The sequence below is a fragment of the Diadema antillarum genome, unplaced genomic scaffold (assembly GCF_040938485.1).
Source record: "Diadema antillarum isolate AM-2024a unplaced genomic scaffold, OU_Dant_1.0 seq00000766_RagTag, whole genome shotgun sequence".
In the NCBI taxonomy this organism is placed as follows: domain Eukaryota; kingdom Metazoa; phylum Echinodermata; class Echinoidea; order Diadematoida; family Diadematidae; genus Diadema; species Diadema antillarum.
Window position 1 is genome coordinate 228,851 of NW_027271656.1, and position 26,295 is coordinate 255,145.

Consider the following 26,295-nt stretch of genomic DNA (forward strand, 5'->3'; position numbering starts at 1 on the left):
TCCGTGGAACATCATCATCACTCTTGTGCCCTTCACAATGAAGAAAGCACGACAAAAATCATTATTCGTTCTCTTCGTACAAAAAATAATAATAAAACTGAAATTCCACTATTCAATTACATAAGACCTTCTCACCTCACTGTTCTGTTGAATATCAGAAGGATAAAAAATAAATGCTTCTTTAGTCTTTTTTTTCTAGCCTGAGACACTTTGATTCAAACCTACAAGCAAAAATAAAGCAAAAATCCCTTTGACCTGAAAACCGCGTGCTCTACCAGCACATCATAACATATCGATAATTCATTAACATAAGTCATATATTGATAATACAAGCATCAAAGTCATATTAATGTACAATTACAACACAAAGAGACAAAGATTACACTTTGAAAAATAGAAAATTGGATTCTTTTGGGACTTTCTCTCTCTCTTTTTTGTTGGATAGTTAACGTCAGTGATCAGAGAGAAGGGTTATCAAACGTACGAGTGACTGTAAACTGAAAAGAGAGATCTGCAGGTGGATAACGCGACGTAGGACATGACTGGTATACATGGGAAATCTGTAGAGGAGTATTTCACAGGACGGAGAGAAGGTTTGGAGTCTTGCACTCTGTAATCTCAAACATATCTGTGTATGACAGGCTCATGTACAATAACATTCTGGTTTTATTCCAGTATTCACCTCCCTTCAAACAGTAAAAATCTCTCCCAGGTCTATGAATAAATATCGTGACATAGTATGAAAAAAAAAAGGAAAGAGAAAAGGTGGCACTTACGCAAGCTAAGGCTACTAAGGTAAGCTGGCAACATATGATACAAGAACAAAATACAGTGACATTATAGCCGTATCGTACACACAATCAGTATAGTTATGTACGGTTTGAGGAAAGCAAGCTCCCTACTTCACAAGTCACTGTGAATCGAACAGGTTGTCACTGGATTACCAATACACAATGTTGGGCTTCCTGGTTTCTACGACTCGAAACAAGCTATGAACTACCACACCACATTAATTGGAGATACTCAGTACCACATGGACTGCATTATTCTACTCCTCCAATCGAATGAAATCTTTACAGATAGAAATACCGTACCTGAATATACTTGACAGATAAAAAAAGTATAGGCTAGAAGACATATGAGGTAGACAGCTTAAGATGTACCACCAGATATGAATTTCACAATTTTCTCTGTGTGTAAGAAATTTGATGCAAAGTCCCATGTATAGTAATTAGAGTGAGCTACAAGACTGTGAGTTGAAGGTTAACCTAGTTGCACCAACACCTCATTCTACTACTCAAACACATGAGACACACAGAACAAGAATGACTTCCCAAATTTCTGAATCTTTCTACTTATTTCGATATAATATTTCATTGAATATTCTTCTAAATTTCATTCCCCTACGCTTACAATAGAGGTTAGACTTTCATGAAGTATAAAAATATCTTTTTGATATACACACATCTCTGCCTGATATATTGCAGTGTCACTGTGATCAGCACACACACACAGAAAAAAAAAATGAGATTTCAATGTGAATTAAATGCTGGCTATTCAAAATCAAACATTTCATTATGCACTTAGATTTTCCTTTTTTTTTTTTACATAATTGTTGCAATTCTTCACAAATCAGTACAATAACAGAATTCTGGTCCTCATCATCACCATTACATAAGCGGCAGTGCCATGACCGCCAATATGTACTAACCTCCTCTGTACTATACAAGGGGTACACAAGGAATGGCTGTTTCCTCTAGATTAGAAATATGAATCTCCCACATACCCTTCACAACACCTTCAATAGTTTGTTTGCATTGATCAGAAACACTACAGTAACTGCTTTGACAGTGCTTTTAGGAAACACCACACATGTTTTTCTACATAAATACAGTCACAAGAGGCCCATTCATACACACCCCCAAAAATATAAATTTTCGAAAATTAATGTTTGCATTGCGATGCAAAAGCCACTCATTCTTGTGAGTGGACACTTAAAAAAAAAACCGCACTACTGCGATCAACATTGTGATGCAAAATTCAGTCCTTGTTTTCTTTTTTTTTGAGACCCTTGCAAATAATTTTACGAGAGCAGTGTGTGTGAACAGGACAAGTATCCCATGATGTAATCCCCAGCACAAGATCTAGGGTGAGGGCTCCTGGTATGTTTGAATGGGCCTGCAGTTTCCCCATGATCACACAGCCTTATCTAAAGACAGCACACAACATAGGCAAAAGCGACAACAAGGACACTACTGCACATATGGATAAATTATTTCTTGACAGTGGCAATGGTTACCTGGTCTCTAAATTAGCAGAGTATAGACAAGTACTAATCTCATAGGCAAATTCATTGAATGGCAACAAACAAAAATTGTACATGCAAAGAGTGAGAAATACTTGGCATGATCTTCTCTTACCAGACTCGTCTCTGCTGTGGATGTTGAATCATAAATTGCGTATATTTTAAGATAAATTCAACCGAGAATATACTCATTCCCGATGAAAAGCAGATAAATATGTCCCACCCAGATATGATATTCCAAGTGCCATGGGTGCTTTTATGACCGAGCTTTCATCTCAGCGGAGTATACCCGTGGAAAGTGTTTGGAAACTATTGCAAAAACCTTGCCAAACGTTATGGATGTTATTGCATCTGACACACTGCTATTATCAACTTGTACCTGTTCAAATAGTGACACCCATGTATTTTTTGAAACAATGACTGCTCTTTTTCTTCTCCTTCTTTCGTTGTCTTTCAGAATAGATTACAGGTATAGAGTTATACCCTAAAAAAAGAAGTACATTAAAGAATTATATTAGCTTTAAAACTTCTTAAAAACCCTGTTTCTATACATTCTGCGTGCCCTTGGTGTGGTATAGGTTAGTATCACCTTCAACTCTAATCAGAGAGTACTACCAATACCCACTGTACAACATGGAAAAAGAGTCATAAGATGTGCTTTCCATCACGTATCGACATGCTTAAAGAGGTAAACTTGCTTTAATGAGCTGGGAATTTACGGCAAACTCATTTCTACAAATTGCTTCGAGATGTTTTTGGCACTGTTGAGAAGCGACCACATATTCTTTGTATTAACTAAAAGGCCAATAAATACTAGACAGAGTCTTTGAGTAAGGCTAGTGTCCTTCTTGCACACCAAAATGTGTTATCTGGTCTGTTGGAGCTGAGGCATATCTGATATACTTGTTTGTCTGTCTGAAGGATTTTCTTCTCATATTTTTTATCGTGAAACATAGCAGCCAATTCAGCAATTGCTATGCTTACTCTTTATGTCCACTACTTCACCAAAGATACCATCAGCACACCGGTCTAACTTTCTCTTTTGTAAGCACAGATAAGCATGACAAGAAGGGGGAGAGACACAGAACAAAAGGTTGTGGATTATAGTGGCAGCCCAGTGCATTGTATACCACTATCATCACATGAAATATGGGCCTAAGACATTTCAAATCTCCATCAACATTAAGACATGAGATGATTTTTTTTTGATCTGGCTGCATTTCAGAAATGCCGGATCTCTCGCTGACAAAGGACAACTGATTACATTATTCCATGATTTGGTATTTGACTTACACAACGTTGGACGCTATAAATACAGACTTATAAACCTGAGCTGAGGCAATGTTCTGTTAACATGTTTTTATGCTGGTGAGATAGAGGCTTACCCCATTATTAATAGTGGTGAATGTCTCTTGTTTTGTATTTTTTGTCTTTTTTACCCAGAGTTTGGGGTTCCTACCCTGCATGTGTGTCTTCTCAGCCCAGTAAAAAGCACCCTCGTGTCTTTCTACTACAGGTGTCAGTGCGGCGCTTTTATTGGCCTTTGCCGTGCAACCTGCAGGCGACTGCGGCTATGAGAGCAGCGCCCTTCCCGCTGCCGTCCTCCGACAGCATAAAGTTCACCTTGACCCCAGGGACCAGTTCCTTCATTTTGTCCTCCATCTCCTGCTTGAACAGCGGGTGCTTCCTGTACAGCGTGCCGTCGATGCCGATGGTCACCTCCGGTCGGTCTTCGCGGCGCACCCGCTTGGTGACCGCCGCCAGGCCGGCCACGGCCAGACGGGCGGCCCGGATGGCGACTTGATGGCACGTCACCTTGACTATGTCGATGTCTTCTTGGCTGGGGTCCACGTTGAAGTCTGCAAGAATCTTGGATACCACTGAGCCATTGTTGGATTTGTCACTGCAAAGAAGAAAGCAAAGAAAAACATGACTTGGAGTGATTTTAGGAATGAGAAAAGTCTGAACCTACACACGAAACCACGCATGTCACAAACGCCATTTTAATTGCTTAATTATTAGTTCACAGCACATGGTCGGTAAAAGACAATATAGGAATTCACTGTAAGACCTAAAAAGCACCCTTATCAGCAAGAATATATCATGATATTCGTACTACGATTTTAGTATGAAAAACTTTGTGCTGATATATTGTTTCTTCTTTTTTTTTGACTGGTTTGATCAAAAACCAAACTTACTTCTCAATGTCTGTGAGGAAACGCGTCTCAAATTTCCCCATCGTTTCCAGTTCTTCTGTTGAGACTCCGCCAAAAATGAGCTTCTGCTTGGTCATCTTCAAGAGAACTTGCCTGGCGATTTCTCCAAGGTACATGCCGGATATCATCTTCTCGTACCTGGAGAGGAGATAGAGAAAGAGAGATAGCAAACTTGTATGTACTTTTTAGTCATTCCCACATATATCATTATTTCATGTGCTGACAATCATCTAGGAAAGCATTCTCTGAAAAAGGTAGTGAACCACTTGATCAGAACACAGTCATGAACAGAGAGCCTAATGTTATCTCTTGTAAGCTCACATGATGCTAATGACACACAATACGATATCAAATATAATTTCAGTTTCGCACATAGCAAACTAGAAAAGCACTCTGTGAGCGCAGACCTCGCCAAGCAAGCTGCTCATTTCCACCCACGCATGCTGAAAATCACCCAACTTCCCAATATGCTGTATAAGCTGTTGTTTTCACGAGGGTTTAGTTTTCTTGAATTTCTCGAATAACAGTTGGAGCGCGAATTTAACAACACACGAAAATGTAACCATGCGCTAAGGTAAAAGTGCCCTTATGAAGGCCTCTACACTGAGTATGTGTCAATTAGCGAAAACAACAACTCGCAAAAATGTCCGAGACCTCATTCGCGAAAATATCTGTATGTGAAAATAACAGCGTGTACAATAGAAGCCTTTTGTTTATGTCATCAGCTTCCAGATACGCAGCTACGCAGCGCTTTGCTTGAGCAGAGCATGCGCTTTAGAGCGCGTATGCAAACCTCAATTAGCGCAACTTGAACTCACAAGTTTATTGACCCTAGATGCCAAAAGATAAAATTCTTTCAGAAATCCATAAAAATTCATGGTCACTACCAAAATGCAATCATCTGTTCTTTGAGTAATTATCAACTTTTCCTGTAGGTTTCATTCAAATCCATTCTCATCTTTTTGAGTTATTTTGCACCCAGACAAACAAACAAACAAACATACAAACAAAACGAACATATGGCGATGAAAACATAACCTCCTTCCTTGGGCAGAGGCAATAAAATGCAACCACTAAAACTAAATCATCATCACTGCCTTTGGCAACAGTTTGGAAATGCATTTAGCATTTCAAATAATTCATTCTTTGAAGCTTGTGGAATATCTCATGGAAGGCTTTAGCATATAACGTAGTGTGATTACGTTGCTAAACGGTGCCTTGTACTACAGTCTAAATCTTACTTAACACCACATCAACTTCATTTCCATTCATTTGTGCCAATGTGTCATCTACAATATGAAATCACGGTTTGTAACATCGTATCCCATGCTTGGCCCAACAGAAAGAAGCGGCGCTGAACATGAAATCTGAGAGCGGGATGCAAGCACCCATTGCAGGGCTACATACCTAACAGGTTGTAAAAGATTCTGGTGAACACAGGCAAAAATCATGTTTTAGCTATTAAAGAAAGGGAGAACTACTAATCTCAAACATGCAAAATCAAATGTAAGAAATAAAATAATTTCCAGTTTCAAAAACACATTATTCTGGAACCCCCCCCCCAAAAAAAAAAAACCAAACAAACAAGGAAAAGTAGAAATTACGAAGTGCGTAATATATGTCCCCGCCGGAAGTAGCATTTTGTAGAAAAATGTACAATATAGGTCAAAATCAAGGTCAAAGGTCAAAGAAGTCAAAGGTCAAAATTCTGTGTAGAAGTTTGGAAGCCCTCACCTAGTGGTATCACATAAAGCAAACGGAATTGAAATCGGGTTAGAAATGGCCAAGGAGTAGCATTTTGTAGCAAAATGTACCATATAGGTCAAAAATCAAGGTCAAAGGTCAAAGAAGTAAAAAATCAAAATTCTGTGTCGAAGTTTTGAAGCCCTCACCTAGTGCCATCACATAAAGCAAACGGAATCGAAATCGGGTTAGAAATGGCGAAGGAGTAGCATTTTGTAGCCAATGTACAATATAGGTCAAAAATCAAGGTCAAGGTCAAAGAAGTCAAAGGTCAAAATTCTGTGTAGAAGTTTTGAAGCCCTCAACTAGTGCCATCACATAAAGCAAACGGAATCGAAATCAGGTTAGAAATGGCGAAGGAGTAGCATTTTGTAGCAAAATGTACAATATAGGTCAAAAATCAAGGTCAAAGGTCAAAATTCTGTGTAGAAGTTTTGAAGCCCTCACCTAGTGCCATCACATAAAGCAAACGGAATCGAAATCGGGTTAGAAATGGCGAAGGAGTAGCATTTTGTAGCAAAATGTACAATATAGGTCAAAAATCAAGGTCAAAGGTCAAAATTCTGTGTAGAAGTTTTGAAGCCCTCACCTAGTGCCATCACATAAAGCAAACGGAATCGAAATCGGGTTAGAAATGGCGAAGGAGTAGCATTTTGTAGCATTTTGATCACACACGGATGCACACACACACGGACACACGCACGGACACACACACGTACGGAGCCCGTTTCATAGTCCCCTGCTCCAACTCGTTCGGCGGGGACAAAAACCACACAGACCGCAGCTCTTGACCATTTCTGAACTTTGGACAGTGTGTACAATGCTATGGGGATTTCTGTGCCAATGGGCACTCAAATCGTACAGTACAAAGGGTTAAAGGTCTAGTTTATCTTTGGGTGCAGTGATTTGAAAAATTTTCAAGATATCGCCTTTTATGCATATGTGTAGGTCTGTTGTACCACAAAACACCCTCCCATATAACATTTTTGCAAGAGAGCCTAAAATATAAGGAGATGTCAGTATTTTTCTAAATAAACCATTAACTGTAGACGGTTTAGTCTGGAAACATTTTTATTACAACTATTGTTCACATTTTGTATATTTAACAATACTTAACATCGATTTTACTGATTAAAATTTTCACAGTGGTTTTTTTCTATCCCTAACTCACATTTTAGAAGTATTTCAAAGCACTAATGCTGGGTTTTTGTTACATCTGCAAATGGTAAATAATGCCTTTAAGCAAGAACATAGCGATTTGCGTATACTCACAGCTGTTTGCCCTGGTTGAGGGAGTTCTCGTCCACATTCTTATCGTACTCAGTCCTGAAGTCGTCCAGAGCACCGTCGTCTCCGAACGCCCCCCACTCCATGTTGATGATGGTTTCCCGGGCATTTGCATCCCCCAGCCACGTGCCAACCTTGTTCACTTCCTCCATGTAGCAGGCGTTGGTGCCGGTCCCTGAAGGGAGTTGGGGGGGGGGGGAACAACAGAAAGCAATCACAAATTTAAAAAAAAAAAAAAATCAAACAAAACATCTGCAAAGCTAGACATTAAAGGGATGGTATAGTATTGGTGGAGGTGAGGAGTGGGCTTTTAAGTTTTTGCGAGATACCAAGAAAGCACTTATGAAATAGTACAGATCATACCATTCTAAGAGGAATTCAAAGTTTATTTGATGAAAATCAGTTTTGGAATGGCTGAGATATCCAAAAACAAAGTAAAACAAAGTGATCCTAATAAAAGATGGGTCCCACCATTAGGATTGCTCTATTTTGGATATCTCAGCCATTTCAAAACCATCTTTTCTCAAAGAAACATTGAATCCCTCTTGGAATTGCATGCTCTTTCATATCTCATAAAAGACTTCTCATTACCTCACCCCAAAATGTTAGAAACCTGAAGTTAAGTCTCAACCAAAACTAATCAATCCCTTTAAAACTAATTAATTACACACCTCTGAAATGTCAATGTCAATATTGTGGGTTTACACAGATGTTTCAGAAGACTACTGTGCCTACATGCTTATGTCAATGTTTCATTTTCTACCACTGATGATTTCATATGGGGGTGGGATCTGGACAGCAGACTTAAAAAAAGAAATGAAATGGAAAGTGATGTCTCAGGCGGGCCACTGACACATATGTATACATCAGTAACCACTTGAAAAATTCTAACTGGTGACGTTTTATGACATTGTTTGTAATTATATTCTGTATTTCAATTCAATGTTTCTTTTCTATATCAATGTGCTTAGTGACACCTGCATTAAGCACTACACAAATGTCAGTACTGCTATTGTTGCTGTTATCATTACTGTTACTACTACTACTACTACTGCTGCTAATACTACCACTACTACTACTACTACTACTACTACTACTACCACTACTTTAATCACATCTTCTTCCTCTTCTTGTTATTATTATTATTATCATCATCATCATCATCATCATCATCATCATCATCATCATCAATCATCATTATCATCATCTTTATTGTTTAGTCTAATTAGGGTCTGATTTCAATAATGATTGAGATGGGGGGGGGGGGGGGGATGGATTAGGGATCAGAAGATTTCATCAGATGGGTTGGCAGTAAATAGGTGAGAAGACCTACCTAGAATGAGTCCAATATATGTGTTGTGGTCTGTGTACGCACAAGACATCAGCGTGCCTGTCGTGTCATTCACCAGAGCGATGATGTCAACATCCACATCCTAGGAAGATCAGGAACAAGGACAAAAAAGAATGTTTGTACATGCCCAGGCCTCGATTAAGAGTATCCATCCATTATGTGTGTTGATAAACAAGGTTAAATAGAACACACACACATAAAAATTTGATTCGATTGAGTCCCGTTTCATTCTTTACTATTAGAGATGTTCACTCTGAGAAGACTTTTGGTTTGGCTTCACAGACTGATGCCGATGACTGGCCACAGCCAAGCATATTAAACAATTATATGTTTCTGAGCAAGTTGCTCTATCTCTTATGTAGATAGCTCATGAATGGCTCCTGCATGAGATTTTATGCTTTTCTGCAAATATGCAAGGTTCAGCAGGGGTGGATCCAGGAATTCCGTAAAGGGGGGGGGGGGGGGCAAAATATTTCTGGTGCCACTTCCGGGTTTAATTTTTTGAATTTCTTTTATTTAAAAGAAAAATTAAAGGGGGGGGGGGCACACTGGGCGCATGCCTCCCCCGATCATAGATGCCAAGTTCAAAAAATCTTTATGAGTGAGATTTTCAAGACTCAGCATCTCAGCATGCACGCATGTGCGTGAGCGAGGGAGCGAAGCGACTGAGCGAGGGAAGGGTGTTGGAGGGGGTGTCCGCCCTCCCACGGAAGGGAGCTTTTTCAATTTTTAGCTCTTAATGGTGCAAGCTGGTGCATACTTAAATGACTGTTTCTTACTTATTTTGAAAGACAAAAGGGAAACATGCTTTCAATTGCAACTCTCACTTTAATTCTTTAAGCTATGCTCCCAATGCGTGAGAAAAATGGGTGTCATGCGTGAGATCGTGAGACAGACCCTAAATGCTTGAGTCTCACTCACAATGCGTGAGACTTGGTAGCTCTGCCCGATCCACCACTGTTCAGTATCATTGACAAAAGAAAAAGAAGAAAAACAAGTAGCTGTATTCAAATGTAGATAAAAAGCTCTCCTCAAAAGTTGGCTCATGGTTACTTTTACTCAACGTTAATTTTGATGACAAAATAAACAGTCACATAAAAAACTACCGTAATACAAACTCATTCCCTGTACCAATGGAAGCAGATGGCCTTCATATTTTCATTCATGCTATTATTGTCAACACTACTGGCTGGTTGCCAGTAATAGGATCTCACTCAGACTATGTCCTGGTACCTCATTCATGATAACTTCTGCATGCGGTACTACCATGACAGCATGCTTCACACCTCACACTTACCGGTATCTTTATTGGAGCAATTTGTACCTGTGATGGGCTTTGCATGACGAAATTCAACCAGCATACAGTGTACTTGTACATTTACATATCTTGGCTTGGGCAAAGTATGGGTATAATAATATTATTTCTATCTTGTTATTACATCTTTCAATGTTTTCCATTGTTGCTGTTGTTGTTTATATAAACTTCAACAAAGTGATGAGGTCCATCATACTACTATGAATGAGGCCCTGTATCTCTAGATGTGCTCCAGTATAAATCCACTATGGGTTTTAATGGGTTAATGAATCCTTACTCTTCTCTTGCAGGCTTGCTTCAGTAACTCCACGACATCTTGGCCCTCTACCCCATCAGCTGTGAAACCTTTGGTCCATGTGACGAGTGTACCTACAGTGAGCAAACACCAAAGAAGGTGGGGGGGGGGGGGAACATTGTTGAATCAATGACATGGCATATTTTTCCAGTCTCATGGAGAAGACGTATAAGATTTCTGCATGGTTTGGTACAGTACGTTTGTATATCTATAGTTGAGGAAATTTTGTAATTTTAAGCCCAAAGTTGCATATTTACTCACTTTGACTCATTGTTACTGAGCACCAAGATTTAGGCCAGTAATCCCCTCTCATTTGAACGACTGATTTGGAAAATGTTGTTTTTGCATCTAGTTAATTAAATTACTTTACACACAAATATATGTAATACTTGATATACGAGCAAAGACATTCAAAGCCGCAAAAATGATTACAATGTCACCAAAGTGATTGTTACCTGCATTAAGTATTAATCACTTGCACAATTACATTTGTACCACTGCTTATTCATGAAACCAGTACAACCCAGCACCACACCTTCGCTGAGATTGAGTTGCTGTCCCACTATAAGAGGCCAAAAACTATAGCCATCTTTGAACTACACTAAATTCAGTGCAAGGGCCTTCATATCCCACCATAACTCGCGCACTCTGAAATGTCACTATACAAAAGCTCACACTACTATGAAAGTACCTGCACGCCTTCATCAAATGAAGCAAAATGAATTTGGCATAGTTTTTCTTTCGTACAAGCATCTCAGGAAAATGTTAATGTCCAACTCAAAGTTGTAAAAAGAGGATGGGTCAGAGAAAATGTTGCCATGATACTGTACATGTCCTGTAAAAGTGACGTTGTTCATCAAAGTCCCAAGCAAAAGGTGGCCAACATTTACATTTCTGTTCATGCTATATATGCTGCAAATCTGTCATTGACATTGACAAGGATTGCTCATTGGTATTGGTATGAAACCCTCTGAAGATAGTTTTGAGTGTACTCAGGCAGGTGTCTACGGAAAATGTGTGTATCAGGTCATCCTCAACGGGTTTAAATAACAAATCATTGTGCACTACAAAAAAGTTGTGTTCAGATGTGCTACAGTATAGGAGGACGTGATTCAATAATGGCACTCTTTTCTGCTGCTCCCCTTTCCTGTCAGCATATAGGGGCAGAACTGCACCCAAACCCACCTGAGGCAAGGTTCTTCTGTTGGCATGGGAACGAGAATGTGAAGCCCAGAGGAAGACTCTTGTTTCCCAGACCATGGGCATTCTTGAACTCGCTCAGACAGTCGGCGATGTAGTTGAACAGCTGAAACAAAACAAAACAAAAAAAGTTAGGAATGGTGATTTAGCACAGTCAGACATCATAGAATCAACTATTAAACATACTGTGGAGTCATTAGTGTTTACTTTAACTTTATGAATCATCATTTTTGGTATCTACAATTTAACCCTCCCCCCCCCACCAAAAAAAAACCCAAACCAAACAAACTACCAACCCCACATATATCAAAATAGTATTAATATTTCAGATCCAAGGGATGACTTGCAAAATGTGAAGCCGCTGTACGTGAAGAATATGTGTACTAGAAAGAAAGCAAAGGCCGTAGGGCGTTATTCTTTCTTCAGACTCTAATGTAAACATAATTGAGACAACGCATGTACATACATGTATTATTGTTATCTGCAAATGACATGTGACGACGGAACGCTGTTCCAGATTTCAAAGCAGAGTGGGTTTATTTAGACTGGGAAATTGTTTGCAAGGAGAGGCTAGGTTGGGTTGGAATTATCCAGACATGAATTAGATAAGTTCAATGGATTTTGATAATGACAATGTTGAATTGAAGACTTTCACAAGAGCTAGCTCAAGAGATAAGATCATGTCAATGATGGATTCCATTTCACCCTCCTTTATCTGCAGGAGGTACTATGGATGTGCTACATAGGGCCAGACATGTTCCCGCCATAACAAGATACTGTAGATCACATGTCATTGAATATTGTACATCTCCTTTTTGTCAGTTTGTGCCTTTCCCCCAAATCTGTAAATAAAAATACCAGCGAATTGGCACGACAACTGTACAAGTCAAGGGCGGATCCAGGAATTTCGTAAGGGGGGGGGGGGCGCCTTAACATTTTTTCGTTTTATTTCTTTTTGTTTTAACAAAAAAATAAAGCGAGGGTGTGCGCTCCGTGCGCCCCTGCCTGGATCTGCCACCGCATGCAAAACCTCCACACCTCATCCTTGCATTCAGATATACATCGAAGTAGTCTGGCTCGGAATGGAGTCTATCCCCGTTGGTCTGGGAGCTCCACTGAGACTGACTAAGAGGTGGTATATATCTCACCTGCTCCCCGGTGCCGATCATGATCTCCTTGGCGATGGCAAACGTCTTGCTCTCCATCTTCACCTCACCCTCCAACAGGCGCACCAGCAGAACGCGGAAGTTGCTGCCGCCGAGATCCAGGGCGAAGAAGTCTCCCCGTTCTGCAGAAATACATGCACAGAAAAAGAAACAAATGTGCTTTCTTGACAAATTGATCTTGATCATGCCACATTTCCTATCATTAACACTACAGGTGTAGTTTGATGATGTCATAAAAGAGAAAAAAAAAATTACAAAGGGTCTCCTTCAAAATACGTGTTCTCCTTTCCTTCTCACCATCATAAGCTATAGGAAGAGGACTGACTTATTTCTGGTAGGCCAATGCCTGCATAAAACATTTGGGAAAAGGCCAACATCCGACTTATGACACAAGTGTATTCCAACACACATACACACCTACATCTCCCTATAATGAATGACAAAGTTTCATACGATTCTGTTTTTAACTCTCAAGTGTGTGTCTGGCTATATATAACTACTGTATAACTCAAAAGTAAACCTTATATTCAATGTTGCCATAATGACACACATCTAGTGAAATCATTGGATATGGTAATGGGGAAAAAACCTCAATAAAATGGGACAGAAAGCTGGGATGATCAATCCAACAAAAAAGACAATACCGGTACTGTAAGAGCCTGGATCCAACGTACATACAGTGTATTACTCTTCTACTGGCAGGCCTCTCTACTAATTTTCCATTAACAGAGTGTTGAATGTTTTTTAGAAGGAAATAAGTCTAATAAAACCTGATTATTGCATCCATTAAGGGAGTGAAACAAAATGTGAGAGAGAATTTAAAAAATCCTGTTAAAAATTCAATCATAGAAAGTATAAGAAAATATTCACCTGTGCTTGGAAAAAAAAAATATACATGCTTTGGTAAATACAGTGCTTGGCAATTAGTTGAATGCTGCATACTTGTATGATCATTGATGTGTATTGAAAATAAACATGTATACAAACAATAAAAGGCATACTGCCATTCTGAGCCACAGGGAACACAGGGACAGTCCTGGTAATGATACAATTTTACACCAAGGTATAGCCTGTGTTCCTACTCTGCTGACCTGGCTCCCGCAGACAATTTAACCTACACAAGTCCAGGTTACATGTACAATTGTACCTCTGTATTGATGTGACATGCAAAAGAACAATTTCGAAGATTGAACAAATGTACACAGTGCACATGATCCATTGCTGTGCATATCTGTCATGGCATCAAAGCTGCACAGACTTGATGCTAAAATATGTGCAGACAATTATGTTAATTTGAAGAAAGTACCTACTATGTATGTGTAGGCCCTATTCTGTGTGGGTCGTTAGCATGTCTGTTACTGATTTTACAAGTACCTGGTATGCATAGATTCAAAGTGTCCTAGGGAGGACTGTTTGTGGTATGATAAACCTTTGCATTGTGTGCTTCTTGGGAAAAAATGAAAAGAAAAAAAGTGGAATTCTCTAATATTTTTGTTCAATTGTTCTATGTATGTGACATCATTATATTGTAGTAGTCTTCTCATCAAGCTGTGTCTGCACAGAAATGTCAAAAATTCATAATTTTTGAACGGATAGTCCGATTTTCCTCCAACTTTCACTGATGTATTCTATGCTGCATTTACTCAATCCACATGTATACAATGACAGTGAACATGTCCTTTGATACTTTTACGGTAAATTCATTGTGTACTGAGTGTTTTATAGAGCTTTTCAAGGTGTTCTTCAGCATCAACACACTTTAACATTCTCACAGACAGTTTACTGCAGGTGGGCCCACTGGCAGATACAGATTTAGCCAAACAGACTTGTGGAAGTTTGATAACAGCACACATCTGCAAATGCTGTTAAAAGGAAGACGCTCTGAGTGAAAACACACCTGCCCCTGGGCTAGGGAATGAGACCTATTTCCGCCCCGGCTACGTGGTGCCACGTGTGTATTGCCCAAGCTTCACAGCTACCCGCCCCTGGACTACACCATGCGTTGTAGAGCTTACCGATATATCCCGGTCCCTTTATCAAACAAGGAAGTAGACTATTCCTAGACCTAGAGCAGGCTTGGTCAACCATGCCTGCTACTCAATTATCAAATCTCGTTGGATTTCTGTTTTTTTTTTCTGGCTCTTTCTGAAATGCCATCATAGAATTGAAATTTACTATTCGCAGGATGAGTATGATTCTTCCCTGCACTTTTTTTTTAATGAGCTGATTTTTGTTCACTCTGGTTTGTTGTGAATCAACAAACAAAACATGCAAGCACACCCTGCCACATTTCAAAAGAAGCCAATTGTATGGTGATTTATAATGTAGTAATGTCGGATAGTAAAGAACAACAACCCAACAACTCAAGTGGCTCGAAAGGTGCATTGGTCATACAGATGGTGTGTACAGTTAGGACCTACCTAGAATGGATACAAGAAGTTACTTTCAAATAGGAGGTGTACATTTGGCCCATGCCCCAGAGTTTTGGTATTAAAATGAATAGCCATGTCCCAAAGTTAATGCATTACGAATACATTGAAATTGAAATTGAAATTGAAATTGAAATTGAAATTGAAATTGAAATTGAAATTGAAATTTAGATAAAGAGAAAAGAAATTTCATCTACCTGAACATTCTATTGAAAATATTGCTATTAAAAGAACATTGAAGTTCAAACTGCCATTTCAACAACAAAAAAAGAAGAAGAAAAAAGGTAGAAATGTACTATAAAAGTGGACATTGTCATGATGCGGAAATGTTAATTCATTTCGCGTGACCAGAAACTAGCGCAAAAATAAAAGCATGCAGAGAATTTTGCTTGTTATATGAACCATTATGTAATGTCTTGATTCTGCAGTATTTAAAACACACAAAATTCATCATACACAGCAGAGTGTCAAAAAATTACTTGCACAAAAATATCCATTTTTACAGTAAGTCCCAACATAGACATGCCTTTTTACCCTTAAACCTTCATTTATACAGTGTTATTCAATAAAACTCCGTACTGCCGGAGACCCCTCCCCCCCCCCCCCCTTCCAAAAGAATTGTGCCTCTAATGGAGGTCGTGATATCAATTTGTTGTAACATATTTAAACTGCAACAATCCAATATACCTCATATTTCAACTGAGACAGAGAGAGAGAAATAACATGAAGTGGCCTCTCTCAGCCCAACTTGTGTATAATAGGAGCCTGCATACATTATCCCGTAGGGATTGACTGATAACAGGCAAATGATTCACTCCCCAATCCCCCACCACCCCCTCCATCTTAATCTTGACAATGAGATCCCATCCACATAGGTAGCCATGGAAACAGGACACAGGCCGCTGATATTGTCAAAGACACTCTCAATAGAGCTAAAGCCATCCAGGGCAGCCTGGGACGAGATTCCCATTCATTATGGTAGCCTGCTCCATCAGGGGGAATTATCCACAGAGCCTGGCTACAAGAAGATTTACTGAAGCAACTTTGCATTACAAAGGCCTTTTAGCAGGGTCATTGGTTTCATGACTCTCAGTAAGCAATGAACGGTGTGTAGGCATATCAGAATAGACATGTTGGCAGGTAGAGGATTTGAATGTGAAAGAAAGTGAGCTATTACAACATTGAAGGTGAAAGTAAAGAGGGAAAGAAAAGTAAGGAAAATGAATGGTATGAATTGATTCTGTAAAAAAAAAGGACAAAACAAAGAGGTAGATGGCAACATGTCTTGAATCATCAGAGGGTAGTTACAAGAACATTATGAATACATATGATCTAAATCTGGACAGATTTAGGTGGATCGCGGATCACACACATGCTCATGACAGTTATCTGTTACACATCATAGTAAATTGTTTTCTCCAGTTTGCTAGGACATCCAGGTGGAAGAATCTCCCATTTTAGAGATCCTTGCGGTCGGACTCTCTGATCATAGAGTTGATCATGCAGCGATGAACCACTGAAAAGTAAAATGCCTGCAAACAAGGCAAATATATTGTGGTTTGATACAACAGTGTGCAGACTGCATGACTTTCACAGCAAGAGGTCAACCATTACTCTGTTTCTGTACACACACAATTGTATATTTCACGCAAGGGAAACCAACCAGAGAATCAAACTGTACCGCCATTTCCAAAGTTGCCTACAAGTTCAAGACATACAAACAACATGCATTATAAAATGGGTTCATGAATGTAGCCAATTGGAAGCGCTGAAATGAGTCACGTGTGCGTGCATTAATTTCTCACTAACATTCACGGCCTGACATCATAATGTTTACACTAGCAGTGCGCACTCAATCAGTTGTTACAAGCGCGTCGCGCGCTACTATACGCGCTGTCAATCCTGTAAACAACTTCTAGTTCGGGCTGCCGGCCGGCCTTTCTTGTGCATAACATGTGTGGCGTACGTATACTCTTATACGTACAGTACTTATATGTGCGGGATTTCCGAGTGCGACGTGCGTAAATGTTTGGGACGAACATCTTCGGACATCTTGATTCTTGAGCGAGTGCTACATGTAGCTGACTGGTATTACCTGCAAATGATGCACAGGATTATTTTGTGGCGTTAGTGGAGACATCTCCACTCACGCACCCTATCCTGTGCATCATTTGTATACCGTCATACTCTCACAATTTCGAAGGGCAGTGCAGTTTAGTGAATAGATGAGAGAGAGAATTGTAGGCCACAATGATAATACATGGGGTGGTTAGACCGAAAGATGGGGGGAAAAATGTGAAGGAAAAAACCATGAGCAGGGCTGCTAACTTCAGCAGGTTCAAAAACAGCCTGATGCAGAGCAAAATCCACAAGAAAAAGTCATGTTCCTTATTTCACAAACATGGGAAAATTGCACCTACATGTATACACTAGAAAAATCAGTTTTCACAAATACCACAGTACATATTTTCCTCTCATGAATAGGGCCTACATATCTCATTCTTGATGGAGAAACAGAAAATCACCAAGGTAGCAACATATCACAGGAAGTGACAGAATGTGCAGCTTGTCATGATCAATCGCCACACACTACTTTTATTTACTTTTCTTTAAAGATTATTTTTTGCTTTTATACAACAGTGAGTGATATTAGTCACAAATACACAAAATAATTTAATGATGTTAATTGTTTACATGCAAGTCTTCTGTAATAAGTTAAACTCTCTGATTCTATAATCTGTACAGTTTGTATTTAATTTCACTCTAACTGCTATTGCTCAGTTCGCATGACCTCACTTTCCCCTAAATAAAATCAATTTGAATATAACAGAGTCCAGTTTCCCTTTAACGGTACCAGGAAGGAAAAAAGGTGAATGCAGACAGCGTATAGCTGTTTGCACAGAGCAATACATGAAATCTGAACTGTTAAAAGTATCTCTAGAGAAGAGAGCTGAAAATTGGCACATTATCTGAATAACAGTCTACATTGTACATACTAAACATATAAAGGGAAAGTGCAATCCCTAACACCCACCCCTTGACATTAAGACTGAGAGTTACAAAATGTAGTCTTTCAGCTTTTGATTCGCAAGGTCATTTATAATGTGCTGGTACCAAACATTTCACACTCGAAATGTGAGTCTAAAGCATGTACATGCGGAACCAGTTCCTTACATTTTCCCCACTTCCTGTTTTTCTGGTTTTACTGTACCTGCAATGCCAGTTGAAGACAGCATACACATGTGCAATGTAAGTCACAAGGTACAGTTGTATGTTGTTGGGGAAAAGGAAGAAGAAGAAGAAGAAAAAGAAAAAGAATCTATTAGGAAGATTTCTATGTGACAAGGCCTTGGGCCAAAATGTGAGAAAAGGGAACATGATTGCTAGCGGGTTGAGGGGAATTCAATAAATGACTCCACAAAGAGCATTCAAGCACTGTCTGCCCAGACTGTGTGTGTTTAGTGCTTTTGCCTGGTAGTAATAATGCAAGGACATGAATGCCTAGGTATTTGGTTTTTCACAATATTCTTAGTGTTGTTCTCATTGCACTCAAAATAACATTTTTTTCCTTCAAAATTTGACAATTTTACAGTGAGAACAAGACAAGTCTTTTCACAAAACTTGAGTGGGGATCCAAGTTGCACAAATTTCGGTATCTTTTGTTGTGGTTGTTGTTGTTGTTGTTGCAAATAGAAATGAAGTTGTGCCGTGAGAACAGTGACAATAAAAAAAAATTGATATCCTACAAGGATGCAATGGCATTTTGCTCCTTGCTATTTTAATATGCGGTGACACGTCACAGTATATTGAATTGGCCCGTATCACCGCATATTGAATTGGCCTTGTGATTTAGACTAGTAAGCATACCATTCATAACATGTGCAGGTCAGGACTTTGCACATGATTACAACCGCAAAAAAAGTTTTGACAATTTTTACAGTGAGAATGCTGAATCAAAAAGACGCAACGCTGATCGCAACCCAAATGACAAAATTTTTCAATGAGAATGGTACTACATAGGGCCTACTTCTTTGCTCATAATGCTGATATAGTGATATTAGAGCAGGAAGAAATAATCAAAGTGTAGTAAAATATTTTACATTCTTTGCCAGCAGGATCAAGCTGATAAAAGATGAATCCCTTCAAATCATTAGGTTGGCTAAGACCTTAACAACCCGCTTTCAATGCATGACATTATGAGCTAGTTTTATATGGCTGAAATATATCCCTACAGTATAAAAAGCACACACACTACAATGTTTGAATAGGTTGGGCAAGGTACACAACCAGGCGTAGAGTGAAAAAGGTATAGCCAGTACTGCCACGTGTTACGTTCCCTTTTACAACTGATCGGAATGCAGACTTAATACAAGCAGCCAAGAACGGAGGGGGGATTAGAGTCATGCTGTTTGAGAAGACCGGTACCAGCAAAGGTCACCTGAACAGTACTGTACCGCCATGAAGAAAGCTAGCCTCCATTTCAATACACGTGACCTGGAACATGCTAAATATGATTGGAGTTGTAGTATATGGGGGATGCATTTCACAGCACTCATGCATGCATGCCACGGACAACACAGTGATTTCAGCTTGTTCATCCATCCATGTCTTGCAAATTCACTATTTCATATTTTCTTCTTTTTTTTTCCATCATACTTGTTTGTTCTTCTTGCCTTTGCCAAGATAAATCTAAGGCATACATAGAAAAAGTAGCTGCATATTCTACCATCTACCCCACTGCAGATTGATTTGTTAGTAAAACACTTTTTTTTTAGCTGTGCCATGCCCATATCATTGTACAGGTAATGTTGTTGGCTTCATGTAAGAAAGGCACTGAGTTCATTAAAACTGATGAGTACTTCAGTAAATGTAGAAGGTAATACATGTAAGTATTACCTTGGTCTCAGGACTTCACAAATCATGCTCTTTATTGTTCTTAGTCTAGTTATAGGGCCTACACAGTAGGCCTATCATGCAGTCATCAAGGGCTTTAAGAGCAAGTTCATGTGCTGTATGACAAAGTGGCAGATTTATCGTAGTTCAATTTCCTCATCCTCTCATGTTCCCATCCCCAACCCCCTCCCATCCTCAGTAGGACTGCTATCTCTCAATATCTCTCCAATACCCTTGATAAATTGAACATTTGATATATTATATCCATGCCTTAAATTAATTTATGATTTTCCAGCAAACACACTAACTCTAAACAATATTGTGCTGAAACACTAAAGCCCGCCGCACACTACACGATTTTGCCCCGATTCACCGGTCTTAAGACCTTAAGACTAGAAGTGTGACGTCACAGTCTTGCCATTTTCTAGTCGTACGACTGGGTCTTAGCGCCAGTCGTAGAGATTTGACATGTTGAATCTCTACGACCAGTCGTGAGCTTTCAGCCATTCACAATGCAGTAAAATGCAAGCGCACGCAGTGCGCTTTGCGCGCGCTTTACAGTCGGGTCGTATAGTGTGCGGTGTCCGGTCGTACGACTGGTCTTAAGATCCAGCTTGGCTTAAGACTTTAAGACCAGTCGGATCGTGTAGTGTGCGGAGGCCTTTACTTAAGTATGCATCAGATTGCACTGGTCAAAATGCAAATATCTAGAGCTCCCTATCAGTATAGCGGACAGGGGGGAAACCCCCTTTCCACACCATCCCCCACCCCCTTCCACTTTGCTCCCTGCGTATCCCTTGCAGCATCTCCCTCCAAACTCTCACTGATACTTGTACTCCTACCCTCACCTAAGGGCAGGAAGAGATAGAGCCCCTGTGGAAGTGAAGGCCCCCTGACATCACCAGTTACTGAGGTGCAGAAAGGGCCCCAGGAGCAACCCTAGCCAGATGACCTCTACACGCCCCCCAAATAGGACTTCCCTGCGTCTCTCAATGTATATTTGTCCTCACTGTGTTTGTCCTTGCCATGTCTTTGACAATCTCTACAGTGCACTGGCATCGCTGAAAATCACTGTGCAGGAAAACTGCACAATGTGGACAAATTGATCAGATAACAGCAAAACCGAAGCGGAAAAGTAGGTCGATTATGAAAGGTGTTTTATTTGTGCTAGAACTCGATCTAGCAAAGATCTTAAGGCTCTTGTAGAGGACAGTGTATAAGTACATGAGAGAGGGTATTCATTGGAATCTCTAATTCATTACTATGCACTACGTACTACATATAACAGTGGGTACTGCCATGTAGGTCATTATTTTTCTTAGCAAGGAAGTTTGATTTCAACTACAGACAGCAGTAATAGTTACAAAATTTTTGTGTGCTATAAAAACCCAACCCTCTGTCGGGAAGAAATATGAATATTACAAATTGGCATTTGCCCAGTTATGTGTGGGATATTGGCCTATCCTGTGCCCTGCTCAGTCAAGGAGGGCAAGTATTTCTTTCCCCTGCAAGAGAGATATGAGGCCTGTACTTTTTAAACATATACACATACAGACAGACAGACAGACAGACAGACAGACAGACAGACACGCATACAGACATACAATGTAGACATACAGCTGTACATGAATAAATGGATTACCCATCTTGGGCGAGAAAACTTTTGTATTAATCCTTTGAGAGAAAAGCTAATTCAATGATATCTTTGAAGGGAAAAACTAAGTCAGATGAATCTCACAAATCACATGACAGGCAATGAGTCATGTGATTGCATGGTCTGTGTGTTACTTTGACCTTGAGGCAGACATCTCGTACAAGGTTGAACTAAAATGGTAAGGATTTTCCTCCACTTGGTCTGGTTCCAAACAACTTTACTCAAGGATCTTAAATGCACTTTTATTTGTTGTCTTTTCAGCTTTATATTCCATTCTCATTTCAAGAATATAATTTCCTTTCTATTTCATTTTGGTGGATTTGATCTTTTAGGATTTTGTATGAAATAGACACTCAAATAATGATTAAGGGAGTGATGAAAAAAAAGAAGAAGGAAATCAGAAATCTCATTCTCACCAGTCTGGAAAGTCAATTTCAAATATCTTGGTAATCATTAATCTTTGTCAACAGCAACAACATCAACAGCAGAAATAATTTCAGCAACTATAATGTTTATGTTTCAACTGTAGCAATCAACCATTTGTACTTCTTAATCAAACATTTGCTTTTACAAGAGTTAACCTCACATGAAGTTGATCACACCCACACCCTGCCTAAATGAAGTACACACTACTACAGCTATTAAAAGGACACATCATGTTTACATTAAGGGGTTTGGCTCGCTCTGTTAAACTTTTTGCTGTTTACACAAGTTGATTACTACTCTTTTTTTCTTTCTCTCTCTTTCATTCTTTATCATATACATTTTCCATTAATCACACTATATCAATGACCAGTTTTTTTTTTGTTTTATTGTTTTATTTTCTACTTTTTATGAAGCCATGGGGTTGTACAAGAATCTTTGTATAATATACATTTGTACACATGTATGTACAGATGCAAGTAGTGCACTTTCTATTGCCCTGAAGTCAATTGAAATCAAATTTGTTGGGTGGTTTGCACAGCATGACATTTCAATCAAGCCCAACAGGCTAAATTACGATGGGCCCTAAAGCAAATGGGAATATTATAAAAGAAAAAAATGCCTAGCTTGTTGTACAGGTACACAGAGTGAGCAACATATCTATTGTTGCACGTTTCGATCAGAATACATGACATCAATGCTGAGTGCTTTGATATACATGACTGTCATATCGTTATTCAGAACCCAAACCATTCCAGGTTCATCCATGCAAAAAAAAAAAAAAAGTTTATTCCTGATATATATCTGAGTTCTTGAAGATAAAAGTAAGTGAATTTTGCAGGATTACAGTTAGATTTACTGGACTTCTTGCTTCATTCCAGCATTTCTAACCCCACTTCTTGTTCCTCCTTGACAAAGGCAGCAAAGAATCTAGTCTACATTAAGATGTCTCAAATCACTACCTGATACCTGATATCTTATAGTGCTGCAGCCAGCAGAATTTATTGATAGGACGATACAATGACCACACACCATAGATTGAAAGGCAATGCCCCCAAATACATCTTTCCTGCAATAGAAAGAATAGAAAGAGGAGTCACAAGAGGAAGAAAAGGAAAAGGAGGAAGAGAAGAAGAGGAGGAGAAGAAGATGAGGAGGAGAAGGAGGAGGGAGAGCGGAGGAGGAGAAGGAGAAGGAAGAAGAAGAGGAGAAAGGGAGGAAGAAGTTGAGGAGGAGGAGGAGGAGGAGGGAAGAGGAGAAGGAAGAGGAGGAGGACGGGGAAGAGGAGGAGGAGGAAGAGAGGAGGATGACACGGCAGAGGAGGAGGAAAGGGAGGAAGAAGAAGAGGAGGGAAGTAGGAAGTGGAGGATGAGGAGGAGCAGGAGGAGAAGGAGGAGCAGGAGGAGCAGGAGCAGGAGGAGGGGGCGGAGGGGAGGAGGGGAGGACAAGGAGAAGGAGAAGGAGGAGGAGGAGGAGGAAGAGAAGGAAGAAGAGGAGGAAGGGAAGGAAAAAGTAAAGAAGGATGAGGGAAGAGAGGAAGGAGGAGGCAGAGGAGAGGAATGAGGAAGATGACGAGGAAGAGGAGGAGGAGGAGGAGGAGGAGGAGGAGGAGGAAGATGAGGAGAAGGAGGGGGGGGGGAGGAGGAAAAGCAACAAAAAGCAAGGCCTAACTACAGTAGCGATCTTCAAACTGACCACCAAGCATACACTATACCTGAGCCATCTGGAAGTGACTGAACATAGGTTGGGAACATCTTGACCTTGGCTTCAGAGTGAGTTTTCTTGTCCAGACCTTTCTCCATCTGCTCGGTCAGCCTCTTCCCAATGTCCTTCATCTGTTCCAGGGATACCGAGAACGGCTCCAAGATATCCTTCACCTTTAGGGTAATACAGAAAATTTGAGGTAAGGCACTTGAGGACAGTGTGGTTTGTTCTTACTTCATCTCTTTCCGCATTCTGTCAGGGCATTTGGTAACTTGATGATGCCTCATGCAGTTAGTAATATACACTTTTTCCATCTTGCCATTACGTAAACCTCAGAAATATGTTCCATGCAGGGCTGCCAACTCTCTTGCAATCGGCATGAGACTCACACAATTCACCTACAATTCTTGACTGTCTCACTCTAATCATGAATTCACACGGTGAACCCCCCCCCCCCCCTCCCAACAAAAAGAAGTTTAAAAAAAGTCTCCAAAATCTCTGATTTTTTTTTTAATATTCCAAACATTCAAAATTCCCAAATCCAAAGTTTCTACATTTTCCCTATAATTGGGGCACCAACTCCATGTACAGCATGTGTGGAAATTATAACCAAAGTATGCTCCAGATTGCACTACAGGTATTTAAAATGTACAATTTTTAAAACTCCCTTCATTGGAAGGGGAGATCTTCAACCCCATCTCCCCCTACCACCCACTCAGTCACTTCACTCCCTGTAATTTAGGCTTGATCGCTCCATTCCCTCACAGCGTACACATGTACCATCTTACTCCAAATTCAGTATTCATGTTGACAACCCTGCTCCATGACAAACAGCAAGGTACACTGTAATCGCACTTTATACACCTCAAAAGGCATTCAACCTCATTAGTATCACCACAAGATTGGTTTCATGAGTGAGATTTTATAAGTAAAAATGCAATTATACTAGATGTGAAGGCATCCTCTATGGCATTAGATGTAATGTGCATGATACATGCAGACTGGGGTAAAAATTCTCTAAGTTTTATCTGTCTCAAAATGTGAAAGGAATAGCATCGCTCGCAAATGACAACTAAATCTATAGCTTAGGTCTCATCCAGTGTGGAAGACTTTTGAGATATGCAACAGCGATAAATGAATATTACTGGGAGATAAAGTTGCAACGATAAGTAGTGAATAAATAATTTGAATGCTTTTCACTGAGCATCACTACAAAATGTGCATGCAAGAATGTTTCTTCAAAAGTGTTTGAATGATTTAACATCAACAGTCCACATTGCTCACAAGTGTTTGTCTCCTTCTCAAGTCATGCACTTCTTTTTTTTTTAGTTGTTCATTTTTATTTTGTGGTCATTTAACAAAACAGAAAACCTTTCTCACATCTCAATGATTATAACAATAATAAGATAATATAAATGATAACTATGTATACTGTGCCAAATCCACTATGTAGAATGCTCAAGGTGCATATAATAGAGAGCAAATTACGTCAGAAACAAACAAAAAAAGTTATTCAATTTTTTGAAGGAGTCGCAAGTCATTAATGCTTTGATATCATCAGGAAAGGTATTCCATATTCCATTGCTGGAGACAGATCAAAATTAAGGATTAAAATTTCTCATTGCCAATGACAGCCTGTACAAGTTAGATGTATCCATCTCTTCCGGATCATCTTTAAGATGTAGATGGCCTCTCAGTGTATTTCTATGCTGGGGGGGGGGGGGGGGGGCAGAGGAAAAATGAGAGCATTGATAACAATAATGATTACAGCAGATGAAGAGCTGTGTGGACTTAAGCAAAACAATGCTTACTATAATGAAAGCAAATATGATCTGAGGTTAGCAAATGGAACTTGCAAGCCCCACATTACAGTATGTACTGTATGTGTGTGTGTGTGGTGTATGGTATGCCTTATGACTACACAAATATAATTTTCATGATGGTGAAAAGTTCATACCAAAACATTTGCATCATACTAAAACATTTGCATCATGTGTACACATCACTGAGAGCAGATTGATTGCAGTTGTTATCATATTTTTTTTTTACACATTCAAATGTAGCTTTTCCTCATGACTTTAATAGTTTCCACAATGTTCCATCTCTGGGGGAATCCCTTAGCAGGAGCAGTTCCATCTGCTGAAAGAATAGAAGCACCATGTTCCCATGGGGACAACTCATCTCTTTGCGCATCAATAATTTTTTTTTTTGGCTTTACTCCCCCTATCAGGGCAGCTTACCTCCCCCCCCCCCCCCCCATACCTTGGCAAAAAGAAAGTGGGAGCTGCCTTATGTAATCTTTGCAAACTTGCAG

At 39.7% G+C, this 26,295-nt stretch overlaps 1 protein-coding gene across 2 annotated transcripts in view; it reads right to left on the reverse strand.

The window, feature by feature from the left end:
* Window positions 1-3,063: 3,063 nt before the first annotated feature.
* Window positions 3,064-26,295, reverse strand: part of LOC139738725 (hexokinase-4-like) — a 30,694-nt gene continuing 7,462 nt past the window's right edge. For both annotated transcript variants that reach the window (XM_071649363.1, XM_071649362.1), the window contains 8 exons: window positions 23,992-24,154; window positions 12,861-13,000; window positions 11,698-11,818; window positions 10,495-10,586; window positions 8,885-8,984; window positions 7,537-7,726; window positions 4,504-4,659; window positions 3,064-4,208 (listed from right to left, as the gene is read on the reverse strand). In XM_071649363.1, coding sequence (XP_071505464.1) covers window positions 3,839-4,208; window positions 4,504-4,659; window positions 7,537-7,726; window positions 8,885-8,984; window positions 10,495-10,586; window positions 11,698-11,818; window positions 12,861-13,000; window positions 23,992-24,154 — 1,332 coding nt within the window. In that variant the 3' untranslated portion in view covers window positions 3,064-3,838. The remainder of the gene's footprint in view (window positions 4,209-4,503; window positions 4,660-7,536; window positions 7,727-8,884; window positions 8,985-10,494; window positions 10,587-11,697; window positions 11,819-12,860; window positions 13,001-23,991; window positions 24,155-26,295) is intronic.